The sequence below is a fragment of the Amblyomma mixtum genome, chromosome 6 (genome assembly GCF_055824585.1).
Source record: "Amblyomma mixtum isolate Tamu chromosome 6, ASM5582458v1, whole genome shotgun sequence".
Lineage (NCBI taxonomy): Eukaryota > Metazoa > Arthropoda > Arachnida > Ixodida > Ixodidae > Amblyomma > Amblyomma mixtum.
The window spans coordinates 42,296,351-42,310,543 of record NC_143017.1 but is presented as its reverse complement, the minus strand read 5'-3'; the positions used below and the strand labels follow the sequence as shown (position 1 = coordinate 42,310,543).

Here is a 14,193-nt window from a genome sequence, read left to right as displayed (position 1 = left end):
GTCAAACACCCATCACGCAGCACCGCATCATCACCTATGACGACGCTCGCCCTATACGACAGCAGCCTTATCGTGTTTCTGCTAAAGAACGGGCGGTTATCCAAACTCAGGTTCAGGAAATGCTTGACGATGGCGTTGTTCAACCTTCCCAAAGCCCGTGGTCTTCACCTGTAGTCCTTGTTAAGAAGAAGGACGGCACTCTCCGGTTTTGTGTCGACTATCGCAAACTGAACAGTGTGACCAAAAAGGACGTCTACCCGTTGCCGCGCATTGACGACTCGCTGGATAGATTACGGCGCGCTAAGTACTTCTCATCCATTGACTTAAAGAGCGGCTATTGGCAAATTGAAGTAGACGAACGGGACCGCGAAAAAACCGCCTTTGTGACTCCAGATGGCCTCTATGAATTCAAAGTGCTTCCTTTCGGTTTGTGCTCCGCCCCGGCTACGTTCCAACGGATGATGGACACCGTCCTCACAGGCCTCAAGTGGCAAAGCTGTCTTGTTTACTTGGACGACGTCGTAGTTTTTTCGGAAACGTTTGACCAACATCTCCAGCGCCTGCGGGCTGTCCTCGAAGCCCTCCGCTCGGCAGACCTTACCCGGAAGCCCCAGAAGTGTCATTTCGGTTACGAAGAGCTGAAATTTCTGGGTCACGTTGTGAGCGCTGAGGGAGTGCGGCCGGACCCCGAAAAGACTGCCGCCGTCGCACGTTTTCCCGTTCCGACCGACAAGAAAGCTGTCCAGCGCTTCCTGGGTCTCTGTGCGTATTATCGGCGCTTTATTGCGGACTTTTCCACGATTGCTGAGCCGTTGACGCGCCTCACCAGGAATACCACCTCCTTTGTCTGGACCACTGAGCAACAGACCGCTTTCTCTACGCTCCGCCAGCGCCTTCAAACACCTCCCGTTCTTGCGCACTTCGACGAAGATGCCGATACCGAGGTCCACACGGACGCCAGTAACATCGGTCTTGGCGCGGTCCTTGTTCAACGCCAAGCCGGCCTTGAGAGAGTTATCGCCTATGCTAGCCGTACTCTCTCCCGCGCCGAGAGCAATTACTCCACGTCTGAAAAAGAATGTCTTGCGGTCGTGTGGGCCACCATGAAGTTTCGCCCTTATCTTTACGGCCGCCCATTCAAAGTGGTCACCGATCACCACTGCCTATGCTGGCTGGCAAATTTGCGCGACCCATCTGGACGCCTGGCACGCTGGAGCTTACGGCTCCAGGAATTTGACATTACTATTGTTTACAAGTCCGGCCGCAGACACGAAGACGCCGACACACTGTCGCGTGCACCAGTTGATCCTGCCGACGCAGCGCCCGATGACGACAGCGGCTTCCTTGGTACTCTCACCGCCTCCGACCTACTGACTCGGCAGAGGGCGGACTCGGACCTTCGCCCTCTCATTGACGCCCTTGCAGGTAGTGATACGGCTATACCTCGCCACTTCTCTCGACGTCTTGGCTCCTTCTGTTTGCGGCAAGGTCTCTTGTACAAGAAGAACTCGAGAGGCAACGATAGACCTTACCTTCTCGTCATTCCAGCCGACCTCCGATCTGACGTTCTTTTCGCCTGCCACGATGAGCCCACGTCTGGCCACTTGGGCTTTTCACGTACGCTCGCCAGAGTGCGGAACATGTATTACTGGCCTGGACTTTCTGCTGATGTCAAACAATACGTTAAAAGCTGCCGAGAATGCCAGCGCCGGAAAACGCCCCCACTTAAGCCGGCGGGTTTTCTCAAGCCCGTTACTGCCCCTCGCGCTCCGTTCGACCAGATCGGCATGGACCTCCTCTGCCCCTTCCCCTTGTCGCAGGGCGGCAATAAGTGGATCATAGTTGCTACCGACTATTTGACTCGCTACGCCGAGACCAAGGCGATCCCTTGTGGCACAGCTTCAGAAGTCGCAGAGTTTTTCATGCACAACATCGTCCTGCGACATGGCGCTCCTTCGCACGTGATTACAGACAGAGGGACGGCGTTTACAGCGCAACTAATCGACCACATCTTTCGGCTGAGCTGCACAACACACCGCAAGACCACGGCCTACCATCCGCAGAGCAATGGCTTGACCGAACGATTAAACAGGACCCTTGCGGACATGTTGTCCATGTACGTAGATGTTCAACACAAAACTTGGGATGAGGTCCTGCCGTATGTCACCTTTGCCTACAACACCGCCCTGCAGGAAACTACGCGCTTCTCCCCGTTTCGCCTTGTGTACGGACGCGAAGTCCAGAGCATGCTTGATGCCATGCTCCCGTGCCCAGAGGATGACCAACTCGCCCCAGACGCCCAACAGTTTGCCCAACGTGCTGAAGAAGCCCGTCAGCTGGCCCGTGTGCACATCGGGCAACAGCAGAGCTCCGATGCGCGCCGTTACAACCTTCGCCACCGACAGGTTGACTACAAACCCGGTGACCAAGTCTGGGTGTGGACTCCTGTTCGTCGCCAAGGCTTGTGTGAGAAACTGCTCTCCCGCTATTTTGGCCCTTACAGAGTGGTACGGCGTGTGAGTGAGGTTAACTATGAAGTGGTTCCGGACGGTGCTGCGCAACCGCGACGCCGACAGCCCGACTCTGACACTGTGCACGTTGTGCGGCTTAAGCCGTACTATACACGGTGACGCAACCGTGCTGATGTTTTCGCGCGCTTCAGATGCGGCAGTTTGCTTGTTTTTTTTATATTTTGTTTCACCCTTACGTCGACAGCGACAGCGCTCTTTTTTTTTTTTTCTTCATAAGGGGGGAATAATGCCACCTAGTATTTCCAGGTGGCGCATACGAAGTAGGGCGACGACGACGAAGTAGGGCTGGCGCCGTGTGGAGTCTGTCGCTGTTGTTGCCCCAGCTTGCCTGGCCTTCCCTTTCGTGCCTAAACCCCCCTTCGTCAGCAAGTACGTTACAATATGCTGATGTATGTGTGGGTCCCCTGAATTATCAACCAATCTTCCACACCTTGTTTCCTAGAGTTTCTTCCAACCTGCAGTTTGCAAATATTACACTGTGGCTGTTTGAGTTGCTACCTGTATCTATGAAAAGGCGGGTACAAACACTATGCTGTATATTTAGATGATCTGCCAAGTTGACAAAGCATAACTTGCAAACCGCGCTGCAGTGCACTTAGAAGTTGTAAATTATTTCGATATATTGTGGCCAAGGCTAATAGTAAAGCATAAGGATATTCTTTAACCTTTGCTTTCACCTGTACAGTTTCTGCATATGAAGAGAAAGATTTCTCCTGTCCGCACTCGGGTGATGATGAAACTAGCATTCCTTCAACAGCCGTTTGCAATGGAACGGTGGACTGCGCCGTAGGCACAGACGAGAGTGACCAAGAGGTTTATGACGAAAGCCCTGATATTTGTGGTGAGATACTTTTTAAGCTGCTTGTGCATTCTCTAAAATCAAGCCATTGACGTCAACAGCTATTAAATGTCTAATGTATTAACTGGGAGCTTCATTTGGACTCCCCTATCACGCACTCCTCCGGTTAATTTCTATTCAAAATGCAATCTTTGAAAGTGCTTTGAAGCACCGCAGATAAAAACTTTTTTATCTCTTCCAGCTCCACAATCTTACTTAGAGACAGAGGTTCTCCTAGAGAGCCGAGGAGTGACGAGCACGTCTGCACACCTTACCTGGTCGAAGATCACACGACATGTTCCAGACCAGAAGCTGAAACTGGCCGGGTACATTTTGTCCGGAAAATCGGTGCCACACTCCTTCCAAAACTCCATATCATCACGGCTGACGTCGTACCAGGTGCAATGGTTGAAACCGTGGACAGACTACAAGATAATCCTTCGGCCCTTTTACACTGAAAGTGGAAAACCGGAGACTACGTACAAGCTTGGTAGAGCGGCCTCGGCGGTTTTCCGCACACTTCCCTCTGGTGAGTAAGCCAAGGAAATGGAAATAGTTGGAGTGCGGAGATTAAAAAGAAATTTACATCCCAGAACTGCCCTTGTTTTCGTGATTATGCACAGCCCCCTTAGAGGCACTTTTGAGGACCACAGAGATGTCCTACATGCACAGGCCGGGCTTATTTCTCAGACAGAAGTTCCCTGCAAGGTAAAATTCAAATAAAAATACCGTCAACTCTTTAAGGAATCAATGCAAAAATAATATTGTTGACTACGCATATTAATTCCGCCGATTTAATCAGATGTGCCACCGTTGCGGACTGAGGAACGGCAAAATGAATTTACAGTTTGCATATACAGTTTCCAGTTTGCATGGAGATTACGTGCAGCTTTACACAAAAGTAGAAAGTGAGCACATAAGAACTTTAAAATAGTTGCGCAGAACGAAAGCCCTTGATAAGAACAAAATTAATTGCTTGATAGTAACTGGGTACGGAAAACAAGAATTTTCCCCAAGATTCGTTTTTGAGGCGATGTGTGGCTGCATGTTATTATTCATTGCATGTACATGGAGCTAGGTATGTGTGGTATGTGGTGCGTTTTTTTACCTAGGGCTGGTGGGACTGAAAAGTCTAACTAGCGGTGACTAAAAGATGTCGTCAGGGAATGTGCAGTCCATAAAGCTGTGACAGAGATGCCACGTGTGTATGCAGAAAAATGAAGCTAAGAGCTAAATGCTGCGCGGAAACGGCGCCTTTCATGTATTATACTTCATTGTAATCCCAAATTTCTCACGTAAGTTGCCTCTAAAAGTAGATTGCAGCGGCGGTTGGAAGTTTGTTGGATGCTTATCTGCTGTGTGTACCGGTAAGGACGTAAGTTAACACAGCACGCTATTCCGTCCTAATTGCAGTCACGGCTTTCCTGTTGGACCGAAAAAAACACGATCTATTAAGGAGAAAGCGCGTTAGCGTTCACTACCAGCGTGCACATATAAGAGCTGCCAGTTTTTAATTGCGAACGCCAGAAAAATGTTAGAAGACAATTGCGTCCCTCGTTTACTTCCGTACGAGCCTGTATGTGGGGTGGAGGAGGGAGCGTATGCCTCTACAATGAGGTTAATAAGATGATACCATATGAGATCGGTGTCAAGATGAACTGCTAGCTCTTTCTATGATCTGATGAGCTCAATTCTACTTTTGTAACAAGACAGTCAAAACTGGTGGATATACACTCGATTGTAAATGGGTTTGCGAACAATATACAAAACTAGCACCAAATTATTGGTACACTGTACAACTTTGAAAACCATCCATCTTAATCAGCAGTATGTTATATGTTACAGAATAGCAAAGAAAGTATTGTAAGAGTCATTTTTAAGCACGTAATTTGTGCTTTCTCTGCATCTTGAACAATGTTTCGTGTGCCAGCGTGTAATTGTTCGAAAATCCAAGTTCAGGCATTCTTAGAAACGCCTGATATAAAATGCTGCTTTGAGCTGATGCTGGATTTGGCAACTTGTGCAGGAACAAGGCTGCGTCGGCTCTTTAATTTTGTCTCATGAGTTGTAGGCGCCACAGTACATAAGTAGGTGTCACAACGCATAACCACTAAAACAAGTATACTGATACAAATAAGCAAGAAACGCCAACTGCCGATGTAGCTGTAGCTGTAATAGCCGCCCCAAGAGAAAACCAACAAATGTGTCCAAAAGACGAAACTTCAAGACTATTTGATGCCGTATTCATGTAACGAATTATAATCACACATATCTAACTACTTCTATATCACTGAGCTAATAAACAACATCTAGGTAATCTGCCTTTAGCGATGACTGTATCCTCGCCGCGTGCAGTGGCGTTGTAACACGATGCTAAGTTTTGGTGGGCCCTGGAGGTGTGTACCATGGCAATGAAAGCGGTCCACACTGTATTCTATCATAAAGAAAGCTTCAACATTGAACAGATTTCTAAAACAAAGGTGCTCGCAAGAAATCCACTGTAAAAATGTGATGGCGCATAATGACGATACAAGCAGCGTTGCCAATGAGCACGGGAGGTCAAAATGTTTCTGATTCATATTTTGCGTAGTTTTATCTGTTGTTTACCAGTTGAAAACTTTTCCGTCAGCCCTATGGCTAGCTAGCTATTCGCATAGAGTTCACTAATGCAGTTATTCTCATTTCTAGGGCATGCGGGCTAATGTACAAGTTCAATTTTTATTGCCAGCTATACGCGCTTTCTTCACACTCTGTTCACTTTGCAGTGTCATCACGGGGCGTGCACTTCATCTTGGGGTCGAAGCGTAAGGCATAAAAAAGACATCTGCTAGTTTCAACGTGGCAGAAAGGGTTATATGTATGGGTCTAGGTCACAATGTGACACGCAGGGAATTTTCCAAATCAAGGAGAGGCTCCACTGTAGATAGGTTTTTGCATGTTAACTGGCGAGATCAGGTTCAGACCGTATTTGAAAAGCCCGAACAACTCCGCGTCAACCATATAGACAACGCTGCAACTGTTCACGGTCAGAGTGAGCTTGGCGTGACGGGTATCTCCTGAGGTTTAATATCCTTTGGTAAGGTAGCAGATTCTTTCATTGGTAGCAGATTCTTCATTTCCTGTAGCAGATGGCGCTAGAGTTTGGCTTCCAGATGTGATAGACAACGCTGCTACTTTTCGTGCCTCCTTACAGAACCTGAAATGCCAGCACTGGTGTCGGTGCTCTCGCCACAACAAAGAAACGTGGTGCTCAACATAGTGGGTCCCTCGGCCTGGAACAGTCAGCCAGTTGGCTTCCACGTGCGCTGGGAAGCAATCGGTGAGCGCCAGGGTCCACGAGGAGAACAGGAGATTGAGCTGCCGAAAGAGTGGTCGCTTGAGGAGAACGTGCTGAACACAACGCTGCCTCTGCAAGGAGGCATGAGCTACCTGCTATATGTGAGCGCAGTGGGTTCCACCTACTCTGGCGCCACTTTTCGGGGTCCTGAAGTTGAGGTCAGCGCCAGCGTTCCACTCGGTAAGTCGAATCACTTGATAAGATAACCACGTGCTGGAAGTCCCGGCGTTGCTAAATCGTACATGTTCAATGCTACCATAACCATTATCTCACATTAAAGACGTAGGCGGCTAAGATAGAAAGCCTTGCTCGCTCATTTTTCCGATCTTACAGGCAAGCTTTAACAAGCACAGAACGTGGAGTTCGCGAATAGGGAGTCTGTCGCCAGGGAAATGTGCCGAATGCGCAATGCAGCTACGACTGGCACCAGGGATGTCAATAGGTGCTATCGGCTTCACGTAATGCAGAGGGTGTAGCAAAATTCTCTGCACTCCACCAGCAGCGTAGTGTTCTCTCTGTCATATGCGATGGGAATTTCGGTTCAGCATGAGGCCTCCGACCGCGTCTCCCTCCACTTCAGTAATCTAGAAATGCTTCATCGGAAAATCATTTCATTTTGAGAGAGACTGCCTTGATTCAGAGATTGTGACTGTTTCCCGTTCCTTCTCTCTTCCCTCTTTAATCCCCTCATTCCCTTCCCCTTTTCAAGGTAGCCAACCGGAATCCTTCCTGGTTAATATCCCTGCCTTTCCTCTCTCTCTCTCTCTCTCTATCTATCTATCTATCTATCTATCTATCTATCTGTCTGTCTGTCTGTCTGTCTATATATATATATATATATATATATATATATATATATATATATATATATATATATATATATCTCCGAGCATCCATCGTGCACGAAATAAGAGCCCTCAGACACCCTTCTATCGAAAAATTGAAGTAAAGGCGAAAAAAGTGACAATCTCGTGGAAAACATACCGTGCGCAAGCGTTTGCCGAAGTCTTTTGAACTGAAAATAACATGGGTCCGAAAAATATAATCAATAGAAGGAAATCCGATGCCGAGTTTCAGATGCCTTCTTGGATTCGCATAACGCCGTAAGTTTGGGGGCCCCTGTTGCACAAGTGTACTCAATAATCAACAAACATATGAGCTCTAATTTACTATCTCCGGTTCAAAGTGAAAATTACTTCTGATAATGTCTGGAAGCCTCTATCATTGCATTATTATCTATTTTATGCGCCTCTATCATGAAAAGGTTTCGGAGAAGTAGAATGTGACATGTTTTCTATCGTAAATCTGTGCAAGAAGTCCGTGGGAGGGGTGCCCTAATTTCATAGGCAGACGCCTATGGGTGGTAAGTGGAAAGCAAGCTGAAAGAACACGTTCACAAAAATAAGAGACGTACACAGGACAACTCTGGAAATCAAACTAATCATGTCCTGCGGCGGAAGAACGTTTTTTTTATGCAGTGGGTATAAAACCGGGCTTTGCAGGGAAGATAGGCGATGGTGCTGACGCAGAAGGCAGGACGTCATTAGATTGTTTGGTTTCCAGCGTTTTCCTGCTGTCCTGTGTACTTCTCCTGCTTTTGAACGCGTCCTTTCTGTTGGTTTTCTACTTATATACACCAACTGGCCCAACACGCTACGCTTCTTTAGCCTACGGATGGATCGTATGATTTGAAACATTGCAGTTTTTTTTGCGGTGGGGTGTAGAAAAATATTGATATTTTGCTTGTACATCACCGAATAGTAAAGTGGCCTGAAGGCGCTGAGTTTCTTGGCGCACATAGTATTGTGCCTGAAAATATCTTTGATGAATCATGTCAATGAAATGCTTGCTCTTGTTAGTCTAGTCTCCAGTGCTCCCATTTAAGACATCATTTTTGTGGGGTGCTCATCATCATAATCATCCTCCCTGCGCCCACTGTAGGACAAAGGCCTCTCCATATCTTTCTATTAACCTTGTCCAGTGCCAGCTGCGGCCACCCTTTCATAGAATTGTAATCTCATTTGCTCACCTAAATTTCTTCAAATTCACTTCAAATTCACATAGAAGGCGGAGGGAAGAGGGGGGGGGGATGGCAGTGCCTTGTGCGTGCTGCGACCTTCTTTTGCATCAGGTGGTGGCCGCGTACATCTGACTCCCACAAGATTTTCTGAACGCCTCTAGGACTTGCCAAGTCCATCTTTTTTGGAGTTACAAGTAAACATAACAACATAACTAATGGTGCGATAGCATATATGGAGAAGCTAGAAACCTGGATAGTAGTGTGAAACTCGAACGACGATTACGACACTCGGAAATCGCCAAATTCACGACCACGCAGTAGCGAAGCGCTGGTACCATCAAAAGAAGCAATAAAAGCAGCCGGGAAATAGGCGCAGCGTCGCTGTCGAGAAAGCGAAACTGTCAAAGCTACTTTGGTATTGCAATTTGCAGAACAAGGCACAAATATTGAGAAAAGTTGCTTATTCAGTCGGATATATCAACAACATGAAATGCAATTTTATGACATATTAACGAGTACTACGACCGCGCTGTAAGTTTTTTCCCTTACTATTCTTACGAAGAACTTGTTGTTGGGCTAGTTGGTAGTTATTCATAATTAAAAACCTACTCAACGCAGCGAAATGTTTAGCGGAAATATCGTGTCATTCTTCAGCAAAAATTCTTTAACTCTTCTTCAAGCTGATAAGGAGGGTGGTTTTGTTGTTTTGTCCGATGATAACTTCTCGAAAAAAGCAGATGAAGCGATTAAGAAGAATTTTACGCCTGTCCCTGTAAAGTGCACAAAAGTTAAAAACCGTGCAGTATCCATGTGCGAGTGTTTGGGCTTGTCCAGCCTTGCTAAAGAAATCAAGAATACCAAAAATAACGCCCTGAATGTGTTCTTCTCGGTGAAAACACACAAGGTTGGTTTACCTTTCAGAACAATAGTTACGGAAAAGGGGTCGTGGCAGAAGCATATTAGTCTCTACTTGTTGAAGCACTTGAGCAAGCTAGATTTACAAGACCCGTTTTTTACCAAGAATTCTGAAGATGTTTGTGATTTCTTGAAATCTCAGACTGGGATTGGGCGTGCCTTTTCAGTCGATGTTGTTGATTTATTTTATTCCGTGCCCCATGATGCCCTATTTACTTCTGTTCGGGACTGTATTGAAAGAAATGATCCTGTTTCATTTCAGAACTCAGCCGGTATTTCTACTGATAATTTTTTAAGTATGTTAAAGTTTTATTTAGAGTCGACTTTTATTTCTTTTGACCAAGGCTTCTTTCTGCAGAAGGCCGGTATCTGCATTGGTTCGTGTGTCGCCCCGGTTTTATGCAATATTTTTCTGTCACAAATTGACAAAAAGCTTCTGCAGGTTTTGCCAACTAACCATGTTTTTAAAGTTTTTAGATACATTGACGATTTCTTGATTGTTTTAACTAAGGACGGCAGCTCTAACTTCGCTGGTACAGTAAACAGTGTTTTATCCCTTTTTAGACAACATGTAAAAGGCTTGGATTTTACTGATGAACTGCCTGAAAACAATCTTTTACAGTTTTTAGATTTAAACATTGAGTTCTGTATGGATCAGGTGTGTTGGGCATATGCTCCACGTGCAAAAAAGGGGCTTCTGCCATTCGACTCTTCGCATTCAAAACTAGTTAAAAGAGGAATTGCTTCTCTTTGCCTTGAGTCTGCTCTAGGGAAGTCATGTGTTCACAAGATGCGACAGAGTTTTGATAATCAATTGGTTAGGCTGGCTTCAGCTGGGTTCCCTGGTTCGGTCGTGACACAGGTTGCCGAAAGCCTCCTACGGAAGTTGAAGAAGGTAGTAGGAGTAGGGGAGGAGGTCCCTCGAGAAGAGGTGAGACCGGTGGCTGTGCCGTATGTGCACAAGTTGGCCCACAACCTGAAGAAGGTTGCGAGTAGGCATGGGGTGCCACTCGTTTTTACCGCCCCCCAAAAGCTCGGAAGCCTTTGCTCTCGAATAGCCAAAAGAAAAGAAAAAGTAAAAGAAAGTGGCTGCGGAACCAGGCATGGGCGACCGTTCACGAAATGTGCGGTAGGGGTTGTGTACGAAGTTCCCCTCTCCTGCGGCAGTTCCTACATCGGACAAACCGGGCGATGTGTCAATGAGCGGATCAGAGAACACCAAAGGAATGTAGAACAGAATAAAGATGGCCCCCATTTGCCCATGCACATCAGAACCTGCCCGTCGCGTACTTGTGAACCATGCTTTTCTGATGTGCGGATTTTGGCAAAGAGTAGTGTGACAAAAGCCAGGGAACTGATAGAAGCATTCCATATCGAAAAGAGGGGCAACTTGTGCGTCAGTGAAACGTCGATAAACCTGTATAAGGCTGAAAAAGCGTTTTTTGATCGCTGCTTATCTTCATGAAGCTGGATGTCTTCCTTGCGCATGCGCCGACAGTGACATATATGTACGTGTTTTTCTGCACATTAAATCAGTTGTGAGTGGCGCTCTGTCTCGTCTTTCTTCTCCTGTGTGTGTGTGTGCTTATGGTTTGGCGCCTTTGAATTTAATTATGTATTCTTACGAAGCAGCGTTGACGTGCTCCAAAAAAGCGTGCTTAATTTGTAAGACAACGTTCAAACAGTTAACCACTGCATACGGGGTGTTTGGAGTTGAACGAAGGAAAAGGAATTTGTGCAAGTACTGAACCCCACCGCAATACGCCTCCCCAAGTTGACTACACTTGTCGCAGATTCTTACGACGTGTCGGCCAATGCCATTGATTCTTCTAAAGCAGTTGTCTCCTGGCGTGCCTCGGAAATTGTGGACTACTTCACGGTAAGTGTGACATTTTGTCTGTACACTGCTTATTTAACTACCATGCCTGATTTTTTCTGTAAACGTTTCCTTTTGATTGCACAAGTTCTTTTCGTGCTTCGTTCTCGACTTGGAAATGTGGCCTGAAATCTTGCATTCAGGACGTCTTTGCCAACGGCCATGGAAACGCACTCTGAATACAGGTGTTTTGAAGCCAACCCCACTAGTGTAACCAGTGAGAATAGCGATGAGTTGGTTTTGTTTGCAAAGGTGGTTTGATTTGCCTTTGTTTTTCTTGAGCAAATTTCTTTTTTGGCCGCACAGGGCCCCCAAATGTTAATTTTCCGACGGCTTTGAATGGCTTTTGAACCCATTTTTTATTTCTTCTTTATGTAGAAATTGCCAAATAACATTTTGTTTGTTTGTTTATTGGTTTCTTTCCAATACAAGGAAAAGGCGAAGGGAAAGCTAAAGGCTACTAGCCTGACGAGGCCCTCCCTCCCATACTGTTTCTACAGCATTATAGGAAAAATTAAAAAAATAACTCACACATTTGTAGGTGCACTCTACACAGTTCTATGTCATCCAGGATCCATTACACATGACGGTTTTTTGCAGTAGATGGGACAGGAAGAAAAGAAAAAAAAATATGAACACAGATGCAAAGCTCGGTCATCGTGGTGAACATATGTAAATATGAAAAGGATGAAAAAAAGAAAAGAAAGGCGACATGCAAAACACACAGTAAAAGAGCACTGTTTTACAGACGCTACATACGGCTTTAAGAGAGAAGTCACTGGTAGCGCAATTTCTTTCTCAATAGCCTTTGTTTTGACCGTTTTTTACATAATTGATTTCTTCAGGTCGACATTAACTGGCAGTTTATTTAGAAGCACCGGAATTTGGTAATTTAAATGCTGCTTGCCATAATTCTTGTGCTCTTGCCTCCGAAGGGTGAGCGTGTGTGTTTCAGTGGCACTGCTATATGCGTGCAGTTTTTGTTTTTGTACATAATGAAATAACTTGAAACAATAAACTTCATCAGCTCTTAGCAGAGAATACTTTGCAAACAGTGGGGATGTTGGTAAGTCGTGTGGGTGTCCTGCATATCTTTTATGTAACCGAAGTACGCGCTTCTGTAAATTTAGTATTCGGAGGTAGTTTTTACTAGAGGTTGTACCCCAAACCAAAATGCAGTAGGAAAGTCTGGAATAAAAGAGAGAGAAATTTTAAGCCACAAAGGTATAGGTGAACTTATTGTGTATAAGCAGCCGAGCGATCAACTCAGCTCCAGAGCAAGACTATCAATGTGGGTGTTCGAAGACCAGTTTTCTTGGAACCATACTCCCAGAAATTTTTGCTTCACCTCTTGTTTTAACTTAGTGCCCCCAAAGGTAATATGAATATCATCCTTCATTTACTTGTTAATTGAAGTGAATATAATATATTTGGTTTTATTAGTATTCAACTGTAACCTGTTGGCACGTAACCAGTCGGAAAGCGACTCCATATATTTAATAACAATCTCCTGAAGCTCCGTAAGGTTACGTGCAGTGAAGAAAATATTCATGTCATCTGCGTACATTATTAGTTTAGGAGAATTATAGATGCTACAAAGATCATTAATATAGACTGAGAATAATAGCGGTCCAAGAATAGAGCCTTGAGGAACACCTTGTTTAATTACTATTTTTGTAGTCGTTTTTTGGTGGACGCTTACGTATTGGAGCCTATTGCTTAAGTAACTCTCTATCAGTTTAAGGACAACGCCACGAACACCGTATCTTTTTAGCTTACTTAATAGAAGATCGTGACATACTGAGTAAAAAGCTTTCCGTAGATCTACAAAGAATCGTAGCGTGTAAGGCCTGTGCTCAAAGTTATGTATAATATGCTTGATACTCAAAAGCGCGTCTTCGGTAGACTTGCCTTCTTGAAATCCGAACTGCATATCACTTATTACCCCATATTTTGCGAAGAATTTTTCTGGTCTTGTATTTATCACCCCTTAAAATACTTTCGATACAACAGCCAGGACCAAGATTGGCCTATAGATGCTTGTCTCCTCCAGCACCACCCTTGTGAGTAGGACAGACGCGAGCTATCTTGATCGAGTCAGGGAAGATTGCAGTCTCAAGCATTTTATTTATTATATCTGCTAGGATGGGGGATATTATTTCGAACACATGTTTAACTGTAATTGCTTTATTTTCATCAAAACCAGAAGCAACGTCATTTCTAATACCACTGATAAGTTTGTCGATTTCATGAGGAGACACTGGTGCGAGTGCCATGAAGTTCACTATCGTCACGCTGTTATTGTTATTGTAGCCTACGACAGAATGGCACATACCCACTCTGGGGGATCGGCCAAGAATCGGGTGGAAAAGGTTGGTATTCACCTGTACGTAGTAAAGGCAAAAGGAAAGCACACGGGAGAGGAACACCGGGGGAGTCTACCACAAGAAGGGCACGGAGAGGATGAAAAAAAAAAAATCAACAAAACAGAAAACAAATAATAAGAATAATAATAATAATCATAATATATATATATATATATATATATATATATATATATATATATATATATATATATATATATATATATATAAAGGAGATTAGATTGGAGAGAGAGAGAAAGAGAGAAAAGAGAATAATTCGAAGAAAAGAAAAAAAAAGAAGCATAATACAGAA

At 45.0% G+C, this 14,193-nt stretch overlaps 1 protein-coding gene across 1 annotated transcript in view; it reads left to right on the top strand.

Annotated features, from left to right (window-relative positions):
- Positions 1 to 14,193, top strand: part of LOC149338833 (uncharacterized) — a 177,825-nt gene that overhangs the window by 72,368 nt on the left and 91,264 nt on the right. Inside the window, exons 5-8 of the mRNA XM_089550814.1 lie at positions 3,217 to 3,372; positions 3,572 to 3,898; positions 6,563 to 6,886; positions 11,435 to 11,520. Of these exons, the coding sequence (XP_089406940.1) occupies positions 3,217 to 3,372; positions 3,572 to 3,898; positions 6,563 to 6,886; positions 11,435 to 11,520 (893 nt within the window). The remainder of the gene's footprint in view (positions 1 to 3,216; positions 3,373 to 3,571; positions 3,899 to 6,562; positions 6,887 to 11,434; positions 11,521 to 14,193) is intronic.